The sequence below is a fragment of the Cotesia glomerata genome, linkage group LG1 (genome assembly GCF_020080835.1).
Source record: "Cotesia glomerata isolate CgM1 linkage group LG1, MPM_Cglom_v2.3, whole genome shotgun sequence".
Taxonomy (NCBI): Eukaryota; Metazoa; Arthropoda; class Insecta; order Hymenoptera; family Braconidae; genus Cotesia; species Cotesia glomerata.
The window spans coordinates 26,452,429-26,464,521 of record NC_058158.1 but is presented as its reverse complement, the minus strand read 5'-3'; the positions used below and the strand labels follow the sequence as shown (position 1 = coordinate 26,464,521).

The following is a 12,093-nucleotide window of genomic DNA, read 5'->3' as shown; positions in this document are numbered from 1 at the left end:
AAAGAGTTAATCGAACTCTTATTCCGCTTCTCACGAAGATGGCCGCTCCAACGCCGGAAAACTGGTATAAGCACGTGGAAAATGTGCAGAAGTATCTCAACGCAACTCCAAGCCGCAGTACTGGACAAGCACCCTGCCAATTGTTATTTGGAGTTAACATGCGGCTCAAGGACGACTGGAATTTAAAAGAATTGCTAGAGAAAGAGTGGACCACGCAGTTCGAAGAAGACCGAAAAGAACTACGAGAAAAAGCAAGAGAGAAGATACAAAAAACCCAAGAGGAAAATCGCCGAGGGTTTAATAAACATCGTAAACCAGCAAATGTTTACGAGGAAGGAGATTTAGTAGCTATTCAGAGGACGCAGTTCGGGCCAGGCTTAAAGCTTAGAGGAAAGTTTTTGGGTCCCTATCGCATTACTAAATTACTAAGGGGTGATCGCTATGTCGTTGAGAAGGTAGGCGAGCACGAAGGGCCTCAACATACATCCACAGCAGCCGATCATTTGAAGCCATGGGGAATGGGTCCGGAAGAAAACTACAAAACAACAGATGTGGAAACAGACGATGACAATTGAGGGCAATTGTCGATGCAGGATGGCCGAATGTGGAATGGTCATTTTTAGATTTAAGTTTTTCTATTTTATTGTTTTATTGCACCTTTGTACTTAGCAGTAAGTATTTTTTTCAAAAGGTTGTAAATAAAGGGATGAAGAAAAATTCACAAATAACAGATGTTTAGTTAAGATAGTTTAGAAAATTTTTGTATGCGTAGGAACGGAAGTATAGATTTGTCTCGTGGCAAAAATGTACATTATAAGTACAGAGAGTGTAAGAACGAAGTATGACTGATGCGGGGGTGAGAAACCCAGGTAGTAAGTAAGATCTAATTGTATGGGACTCGAAGAGAGAGTTCCTACTTAACTTCGATGTACGACAGACCTCTGTCCTTTAACTCTGTCAATGTTTTCTAATAAATACTCACTTTAAATTAACCGCCCCGTGATACCTTAAAAATAACAACTTAATAAACATTTAGTATCCTATCCTATAAAACCAGATACTACATATATTTTCATGCTTATGATATATTCGACCAATCACGTTACGAATAGTTTGATGCCACATACATTTCATCTCAATTTTATATTAGGATTATAAGAGTGGATTCCTTGAATTAAGAGAACTGAATATCTCGAAACAAGAGTGAAATTTTCAAAAGTATATTTTCTTTTTAATTAAGTAAGATTTTCTCAGTGTATTTGATGAAAAATACTACTGAATTAGCATAGCGTTTTTATGTATTTAAAAAAAAAAATTGTAATTGAAAAAAATAAAATACCGAATTATTTATTTTAATTTTTTATTTAATTATTGTAAACAAATCTCAAAAGATAGGTGATTGATTTGAAATAAGCTTCTACTCAAATCGATGAAAAATTCAATGAAAAAAAATATAATTACCTCAGTACTTCCAACTTGATGGATAACGCTGCCTTGGATGTACTGGCGCTCTTGGTGCGATATCCTGGGATGAGAGGCCGGCGTATCAAAGGCGAAGAAATACCACAGCACACACCATATAACCCCGACACTGCCAGTCGTGTAGAAGACGACTCTCCAGCCATAATGGGCGATGATAGACCCGCAGAGGAAGTACGTCAAGCCAATTCCGAAGCTGAACCCTGAATATAGATAATCGTTGTGTTAGGAGTAGCTTACCCCATGACCAAGTAGAAGATGAAACATGACGTTGAGCAAATGTATTGAAGCCACAAAACCTGTGCCGCGGGATGACCGAAAATATTCCATGTCAGCACGTTCACTCTGTAATGCGATCCAAATGAAGTTTTACTGTGAAGAAGGACGGTACTGACCAGCGACAAATGAACTGATTGAGTGATTTAATGAATGATTTAAATAAGTGATGAAAAAAATAACAGTAATTGTAAAAAAAAAGTTTTCTGAATCGAGAGGAAGAAAAGAATTCGTCTAAGGTGAAACAATGAAACTTTTGCAATAAGTGAGTTGTTGACAGGCGAGAAATGATCTGTTTTTAGCAATCCAAAGTGAAATTTCTTCCATGATATTGAGTGTTATGATTTATTTATTTAGAGAGATTGAAATAAGTCAGTAGAGAAAAGCCGGGCAAAATGATAATCAATCATTTGTTTGTTTGTCTATAAATCTGTTACTTTTTGCTCCTGTTGAAAAAAAAACCATTCAAATATCGTTTTGAACATAATTAAAAATAAGATTTTTATGTTCAAAAAAATTAATAAATAAAATATGACTAATAATATAGTTAAAAAATAAAATATTGGCCACTTTTAAGGTTACTTGATTTTGGAGGAATCAATATTATTTTTTTATTTTTGTAGCGAAGAAGTAAATCATGAAAATATAAATCAACTATCAGTAGAAAATTTCATAACTTTGCAATTGTGTCAAACGATTTCACAGTCAACGCTCTCTGTATTTGACTCGCCCGTACAGGACCATTCTCTGTATTTGACTCGTCCTTGTCCATAAGAGCTGTGTAAAATCGTCAAATATAGAGGAAGAATGTGGTCAAATACAGAGAGGTCCAATACAGAGAGCGTCGACTGCATTTTGGTGGTCTGTTTTTTTTTTTTTTTTTTTTTTTTTTAATTAGTTAGTTTATATTCGTTTTACTCGTTACTCAAAAAATCATATACTTCTTTCAAAAATTAAAAATTATGAAGGCATAAAAAAATTTTATGTTTGTATTTTGAAATCCTTTTACCAATGATTACCTCCAAATAAATCAATTAATTTAAATTAAATTTATGTAATTCAACACAGATTTCAAGCTTCAAAAGTAATTTAATTCTGAAGTTGATTCGGTAGTTCGAAAGCTTCTTCAAAAAATCTGTTTAAAAATAATGTACAACTGGCTAGATCTCATAGAAATTAATGAACGTACTACTAAACTATTACAAAATTAAATTTTTAACTATTGTTTTATTTTACATGGACAATCAGCGATTGTTAAAATTAAAAATGAAAGCAACAGGTTTTGTACTGTAGATAAAAACGTAAATCGGATACAGTTATTGAAAGACAATTCAAGCGTCTTCAAAATTAAAAAAAAAATACTACAAAAAATTTTGACTACCTATTTTGTGCGGCCCTTCTCTTATAACAAAAGATCCATGCTCTTTAATTGTTAAAATTTAGTGTAAGATATTATGATAATATATATCTTTTTACGGTATGGGAAAGATTAATATTTGGTTGATTTCAGTTTATAATGCCGTTCAACGTGCGTGTATCAAGCTGAACTGATTCAACCAGGCTGGAAGTATACTCATGCCGTTCTCATGCTGTTGAGCGGTTGCCAATCGAGTATACCTCGCGGTCCGGTGAATTCAGCTACGTTGGAGCTAAATCAGTAAAAAAATAAATTTTCAAAATTTTATAATGATCGCAAGAGATTATGTACACATGTTTCAATTCTATTAAAAAATTCGTCATACCATAACAATTATATGGTTATTATAATAATCATAGAATAATCGGTGATCCATGTGGAACAACTGACTGAAAGAATTTCAATAAATTGGTTATTACTTATTGCGAAAAAATTCTCTTAAATATTATTCCGATATGATTGACTGAAAGAATTATATATTTATCAATATAATATCTGTATGAAAATATAATAAATATGTATGATAGACAAAATATATTTGATGGCAAGTAGAATAAATATCTATAGAGAAATAAAATAATAAAATTCATATGTAATAATTAATCACGACACATGTTACATAGTCTAAGGCGAGATTATTAAAGTTTCACTGTAACACAAAAAATGTTTTTAGTGGAGTATCCCGAGTTGAAAAAATTAACTTAACTTCTATATTAAAACAATTCATATAAGCTCATTTTTTCGAATCGGGTTATGCGGATTTTTCATACATAGTAACAAAATTTTTTTTTTTTACCTTGGAATGATGACATGAAACGCGACCGTTCAACTGGTGGAATCCAATGCCCGACGATCGCATACATTGCCGGCCAGGTTAAGCCCTAAAATTATATAAACATTTTTAATAAATATCATAAACGTTTTTACATACATGCAAAATTTTATACTGATTTAATTTTTAAAAGTTTAAGGTGTGCGATTGAATGTATGAATACACCTTATATAAACAGCACATGTTAAGTATGGTAAAAAAAAAATTAGCAATGTAATTTTTATTTATTTTCTTACCATAGTTATAGTAATATTTAACTAAAAGTATTATCATAATATGTGTAACATTTCAAATAATAACCAAGAGGAAAAAATTCTTTTTCAAAACCAAACCAAAAAAACGTGTCACTAAAAAATAAATAATTGGGTAGTTTTGGAGTCCATTCTTAAAAAATTAATTTTAAACGTATATCAATGGATTAATTTTTTAAATTTAATATATAATAATGATCCAGTTCCAGAATAAATTAAATCTTTAAAATTTTATGGTTAATTTGCTAAAAAATTTTTTTCTCGTTCGGCTCAGAACTTTAATTCGAAAAAATTCCACGACACTTTTATTAGAAACATCATAGCTTAAAACTTAATTTATGTTTAGATTTCTGTAAAAGTATTTGTTACCAATGTTTCTTACATAAAAAAATTATATCAATGTTGTGTAGAACATTTTGTGATCTAGAAAGCAACTTCGGTAGAAAAAATAGATAAATTTAAAAACAATAAAATTATGAAAATTTTGAAATTATGTTCTACGAAAGTAATATAATTATTATTTTTTTAATTGACAGATAAATAATTTACAGTATTAAACGTTATGTATACACAATCAAGAAAACAATCAATGCACTAAAGTCACTCGTTAAAGGTTATTTTTTTTTTAGTTTATGCAAAATTAAATATTAATATGTATGTATAAGAAACTTACACTAGCGATTCCTTGAATACTTCTTAAGGTAATCATCGCTCCATAGTGCAGATCCGCTGCGGTAGGTATAAGTAGGCTACATATGGCAGTAAGTAATTGTGAGCCGCCAAAAACAGTCTTTGTCCCAAAATGTTGGGTAAGAACACCACCAACTATTTGTGAGAGAATATAACACCAGTAAAAGCTACTTGTTATAGTAGATTGTATTTTTGGGCTCCAATCAAATTCACCAGTCGTCTAAATAAACATTGAATTACTTTAATTGATAAAACCATAAATGAGGTACCTTGCCCGTGAAAAAATTTTCTGATCAGACTATATCAGGCCTGATATAAACCGTCCATAGCAGGCCTGATATGGAAATTGGCCATATCAGACTATATATGCCTTATGTAAGTATATCAGACTCTGTACCCACCCGGGTAAAATAGATTATATATCATTATATTACATAATTATAAATGAAAAATGGCCCTATATAATTATGTATAATTAGGCATAATTATATATAATTATTTCCATAGGAAAAAAAAAATCGGCGCGAGTGGGAATTGAACCATGGACCTACCGCTTGAAAGACTAATTCACTACCCGCTTACCTAAGAGACTTATTTGGAGAACAAAGTTTATTATAACTACAAGTAATGCAAATCGTATACATGATTGATTCGTAGTGAACAAAATTTTTTATCTAATTTATTAATTATTAATTGTCAATATTTATATATAATAATGGTATCTATATGTAGATTTATAAAATTATCTATGTATACATGAAATCGCAAAAATGATTCTACGATATATTGTTAAAGTACTTCGTTGCTTTAGAATTTACAATTTCTTTGAAATTAAAAAAATAATCGAAGTAAAATCAGAATTGAAAGCTTAAATTTTGATGGAATTATTTGTTTAGTATATGGAACTATATATTGCTGGAGGGCCTGGCTAACAATTTTAGAACTTGACAAAACTAATAATTTTTGTGAAATTAAATTTTTTTTTTAAGTTCCTATTATTTCATCCGAAAAATACTATATACTAAAAGATTGTTAATCATTGGAGTAACAGACTCTTAGATAGAAAAAGAGAACCCGAGTCGAAATTTTGATCGTATTTTGAACCTCCTAAGGTACGATCAACTTCGGATCATGGAGTTCAAAGTACGATAAATTTTCATGTTAAATTTGATCGTATTTTGAACTCCACAGTGGTACAAATTTCCGTTTTTACCACTCTGGAGTCCAAAGTACGATCAGACAGAAATAAAAATTCGGTCCGATTTTGAACGCCTTGATCGTATTTTATAATGATAATAATAATAATAATACCAGGACTGGGCCATAATTAATTTTTAAGTCTGGCTCATGCCATTTGATTAAAAATTTATAAAAAAAAGAATTTTTCAATGCCATTTTTTTAGTTTGATTTTGATGTAGAGGTAACGCAATGTTAGACCATTTGACTCTTAATTTAGACCTAACTATTGCTAATTATAGAAATAAAGTGAAAATCGCATTCCGTTCTAACCGAGATTCGAACCCAAGCCGCGCGATTGCCAGACCGATAACTAACCCCTACGCCGTACGACCGATGAGGTGATGCACATCTCATCATTCTCATAAACTAAATCTGTAAGGTGACGGTTTATCATTTATATAATTTATGTTACTTGATATTGTGTTTAGATGAAAATTAACTATTTTTTACAAATGTTTATTAGTTAAAAAAATGCAAGAACTAAGTTCTTATCTTATATTACCTTAGACTTTGTACATTGTTCTGTATATTTTTAATATCTTATTTTAGATTTTAATGTTTAAAATTAGAGTATTAAAAATTTAACTGTAACTTATTACATTTTAATTGTTTTAAGACCAAATCAATTTTAACGATATGCAATTGTTTTGGTTAAACAATAAATTAAATATACACTCATTAATCCATTTACCTGACAGTGAAAAATTTAGGACTTTTGTGGGTTCATACGTGCTATGAATTCGAAGATCTGAATAATCAAATATTAACACTGTTGCATGGTACCTGACATATTGATAGGCAGCTAGCAAGATCTCAAAGCCAATTCATAATAATGACAAAATTTATTCAACTATCAGCAAATGAAAATGTACGTAATTTTTGTCAGGACAAAAAAGTACACACAAAAATTTTGAATCAAACTTCTGATAATTGTTACAGTGTTGCCAATTACAAGTGTCTTGAAAATGTTGATATTCCATTAATAATTATGCTTGAAATTCAATGAAGTGAGTTATTAATTGATAGTATTACTATAAGACTATACTTGAGGCTTATGAAAAAGAATAAGCTATATGTCTCTGAAATGTATAAAGATAACTTGCAAACAGAATCTTTAGTGGTGCAATATCTAAAAAATAACCATCTCCAATTTGGACTGATTTATTGTTTTATGCAATGATCATGCTGTATTTATTTACAAAACATTCGTAATTGTAAAATTAATCATCACTTTACTATTATTCGTGGAGTAGTTGCAAATAACGTATTTGTTGCTAATGGTGATAATTTTTTAAATGACAGAAGATCATTCTTATGTAAGTGCGATAAAACTGAAAACATTGAAGGTGTCGCGGTAGAATCATTAGCAGCACCTTGCTTCTATATAATAAGTAATATAGTTTAATAAGTAATTAAATTTAATTTAATAAGTAATAAGTTTAAAATAAACTAAAAACATGCTTTTTATAGAAAACCAAACTAAAAAAGAGAAAATGAATTTGGATAAATGTAAATTAACAATAGTGTAAATAAGAAAAATATGTACTTTATTGTAAAAAAAAGCGTAGGGTGCATGGTGTCAATAGTTATAAATATTTTATTGACAGATATAAGTAGAAGGATTATTATTTCGACAATAGCTTAAAAAGCACCCCACGCTTTTTTAAAATAAAATACATTTTTTTCTTATTTACACTATTATTAATTTATATTTATTAAAATTTTTACATTATTCTTAATTCAAATTTATTAAAATTTATTTTCTATTTTTTAGTTTGGTTTTCTATAAAAAGCGTTTTTTTTAGTTTTTTTTTAAACTATTATTTAGTTTCTACTTTTTAGTTTGGTTTATTTATTTTAAACTACTATTAATTCCGTGATTACTATTAGTAACTATAATTATGACTATTGCCTTGACTATTGTGCCGAGCCGAGTGCTCGAATCAAAATAGTACGCATACGCAAGACCACGCGCTTGCCCTATCTCTCTTGCTCTCACGCGAAGGATGCGTGAAAAAATCATTCAATCTTGACGATCTTAATTAGGATAATGGAATAATCTCATCAAATTAATGTATTGTCATCGGTCCTCGATAAGTCTACGAAGTTTAAATGAAATCTGACCGTTTGAAGTGGGTCAAAAATCAAGTTCACAGGAGTCGGTTACAAACAAACATACAAATGAAGCTTATAAAAAGCGTGTAAAAATTCAGACACAAATCTATGAAGCAGTACCGATAAATAACACGGAACGAGAATAATAGAAGTAAGAAGAAGTGAAAATAAACTGATTGAATTGAATTTCATATATGACCTTAAAATAAATTTTTTTTAATATTTCTCGAAAAAAAAAATTTATTTTATTTATGTGAATTTAATATAAGATTTTAATTATGATAAAACATTAAAAACTTATAAGTAAAGTCTAATCTAAAAAATGCTTACAAGAAGCCATAACCTCTTACTAAAAATAAATAAATATTGAGCATATACTAGAACATGTCTAAAAAAACGGTACTAGTACTAGATCACCATTTAATAATTCATTAATAACATAAAATCGATGTTTACCTTATTTTATTGCATAAATTAAACACTTTAAAATATTAAAAACAACACGTTTATAAATTTGAGGCACAAAATAACCGTTAAACAGCAAATTAGAAATAGGCGTCTTCGTTGTTGGGAAACTTTACTCGACGCGGCACCTGTGCAAATGGTTCAAAATAACAGCGGCCGTTTAAAAATTATTTAATTCTTAATTATTAAAAATTGTAAGATTTAATAACATCATCAATTTAAATTCAGAAATAGTTCAATAATATTAAGGAAATTTTTTTAAACGTTTTTTTTTTTTCAATAATTATATAAATGCAAAAAATACCAGAAGTGAGCATATACTGGGGCCTGAGCATATACTGGGGCTCTTACCTTATCCATGAAGTTTTATCACGATTTTTGCCAAAAATCTAATTACATTTTATGTATTAAATATTACATCAGAAATATATTTAAGACTTATTTTTTTTTAATTAAAAATATGTATGAATTTATTATAATTACATCTTTATTTGAAGAATATATATTGTGAAAAAATTGTTTACAAGGAATAAATAATTATTTTTAATAGTATTTTCTAGTAGGTTTTTTACATTTTTTAAAACTGATGTATTTTATAATGTAAATATATTTTTGATGTATGTGTTTAAAATTTCTTAATTTCAACACATATTATAATATTATCTTTATATATTCATAGGATTTTGAAAAAAAAAAAAAATAAATTGAACTATTTCTCGAAAAATGTAATTTAACACAAATTATATTGCGCTTGAGGAATTATAAAAACATAATAAATGTATAAATAAATAGAATAAATCCATGAAAGTTACAGGTTAATATGGACAGAAATTATTTTTGTGATTAGTTTAATTTGTTCAATAATTATTTATAATTAATAAAATTTTATTTATTACTTTTATCGGACTTGAAGGTTTAAAGTCGGATCTCTCGATGAACGGTCGGACCGAGGAGTTCAAAATCCGATTTCTCGGTAAACAGTACGTCCAAGACGTTCAAAATCGGAACTAGTCGGACCATGGAGCTCAAAGTAAGATCAATTTCGGATCAGGAAGTTCAATATACGAACTAGTCGGACCATGGAGCTCAAAGTACGATCAATTTCGGATCAGGAGGTTCAATATCCGATCGAAATTTCGACTCGGGAATGTTTTATGGTAATCACAAAATACCCACTGGAGTAAAAAAAATTATATAGAATTCTATATGATTCATATATAATTGTATATGAATTATATATACATCGATATAATTATAAATGAATCACATATGCTTCTATATAATTAGATATGAATCATATATAAGGATATATAGTTTTTTTTACTCGGGTATGCCTTTATATAAAGAGTACTCTTACGAGTACATAAGACTACTTATGTGCTAGTAAGGGTATGAATATATCAGACTATATGAATCCATATCAAGTTATATCAACCCTGATCAGGGAATTTTTTTTTCAAGTTTATCAAAGTATATATAACTTTATAAGGTTATATCAGGGCATATCAGGACCTATTAAAAAATAATGTAAAATTAGATATGAGCATATCAAGCTATATCAAGTCTGATATAGACATATCAAATTGATAAGGCTTGATCAGGCCTGATATGGCCACTTTTTATATCAGGCCATATCAGGACATATCAAAAATTAAATATGGACATATCAGATCATATCAGGCCAGATATGAACGTACCAAAAATTTTTATATGGCCTTATCAGCTCATATCAACCCTGATCAGAATATTTTTTCACGGGTGTACAGCAAAATTTTATTAATAAACCATTTTTATACGAATGAACAATCATGATTAATTATTTCACAAAATCATGCAATTAGCTTTTGTATTTATTTTTCTATTAATAACTCACTGCAGTTGAACTAGTAGAGTTATCTAATAAAGCAGTTGTGTTTGATATCTCGTAACAATATGAGTCCTTGGTGACATTTGAATCAGAGGGAACTGGTTGAAATTTAACCATCTCAACCATTGCGATGTTTATATCTGTTCTCATCATGAAAGATACCAGAAATCCAGAAAATGAGAGCATATATAATACCACGCGAGCGGGAACTAAGTCTGTAATGAAAAAATTAATTATTTAGCTGATGGCGCCACTGACAGAGTATCTTTTAGAACATATAATAATCATTATAAAAATTTTACCCGAAAGTCGTCGCAAGCTGTATGTTGGTCGTTTGAATTCCGAAGAATTTTCATATTGACTATAAAATAAATCAATTAATTATTGTATTGCTTTTGATATTCAGTTACAATTGTCTCTACAGTATTTTCTTATCAATTTATAGAGTAATTATATTACAATTTCAAATAAATAAAGTATAGTTTTTTTTTATGTAAATGTTAACTTCGAACCTCTCAGAATCTTCCATTGTGTTGCTCTGATGATATCACCAAGGAAAATTGTGCGTTTCTTTACGAAAGAAATGCAACAATATCGATCCACAATCACCTTGGATTCTAGGAATAAAAATTCAATCAATTATTTACTGTCTTCGATTAATTCTGTTTTAAACAATTTTAAACTAAATAGTTTTTAATTGCTTTCCAATATTCTCTATAAAATATAAGGTTAAAGGTGAAGTTCATAAAGTCAATCTACCCTTGCCAACCGTGAAAATAATTTTTTCTAATCGTTCTAAATATTTTTATAATTGCTTGCGTTACTCGATTAATTTCCGGGAAAATACTTGAGATTGAACTAGATCCAATTAGAATTTTCTTGATCTTTGTAAAGTTCTTCAAACCTATTTGGATCGAAAACTTTTGTGGATAAATATGAAGAGCCCATTTTGTATTTCTTCTTCTTGAACTTTTTTATTTAACTTTTAAATTGAAATTTTCCAACGCAATTTTAAATTACTTATTCAATTCGCGAATAAAATAAACAAGAAATAAAGTTGATAAATATAATTAAAGATTTCCAATTTATTAATTGAGAATTTTTTCAATTTAATTAGTAATTGATTGATCATTATAAGTAAATGAATCAATTATAACTTTAAAATATTTTCTTTATCAACGTTTCAGCATTGTGAGTTACTAAGAATTCATGTATTTGTTCTGTCTATTAACTTTACTAATTAAGATTGTTGTAATCAATCGAGAATGCACGACTTCGTTTATCCCTTTTCGAGTAAAACTAATTCAAAAAAATAGGAAAACGGTTGGCCCTGAAAGCTATCTCTGCAACTTCCCGCTAATTTCATACCTACCCGAGTCGAAATTAAAATTGTAGATTCAACGTGTTGAACGTTCAAATCGTAGGTTGAGCTTATTAGACGTTGAAAACGTAGGATTAACG

General features: G+C 29.0%; 1 protein-coding gene across 2 annotated transcripts in view; it reads right to left on the bottom strand.

The window, feature by feature from the left end:
• The window catches only part of LOC123259568 (sialin-like), a 28,500-nt gene that overhangs the window by 7,048 nt on the left and 9,359 nt on the right, over positions 1-12,093 (bottom strand). For both annotated transcript variants that reach the window (XM_044720149.1, XM_044720159.1), the window contains exons 2-7: positions 11,145-11,249; positions 10,935-10,993; positions 10,639-10,847; positions 4,929-5,165; positions 3,969-4,053; positions 1,462-1,682 (exon numbers count right to left, since the gene is read on the bottom strand). In XM_044720149.1, coding sequence (XP_044576084.1) covers positions 1,462-1,682; positions 3,969-4,053; positions 4,929-5,165; positions 10,639-10,847; positions 10,935-10,993; positions 11,145-11,161 — 828 coding nt within the window. In that variant the 5' untranslated portion in view covers positions 11,162-11,249. The remainder of the gene's footprint in view (positions 1-1,461; positions 1,683-3,968; positions 4,054-4,928; positions 5,166-10,638; positions 10,848-10,934; positions 10,994-11,144; positions 11,250-12,093) is intronic.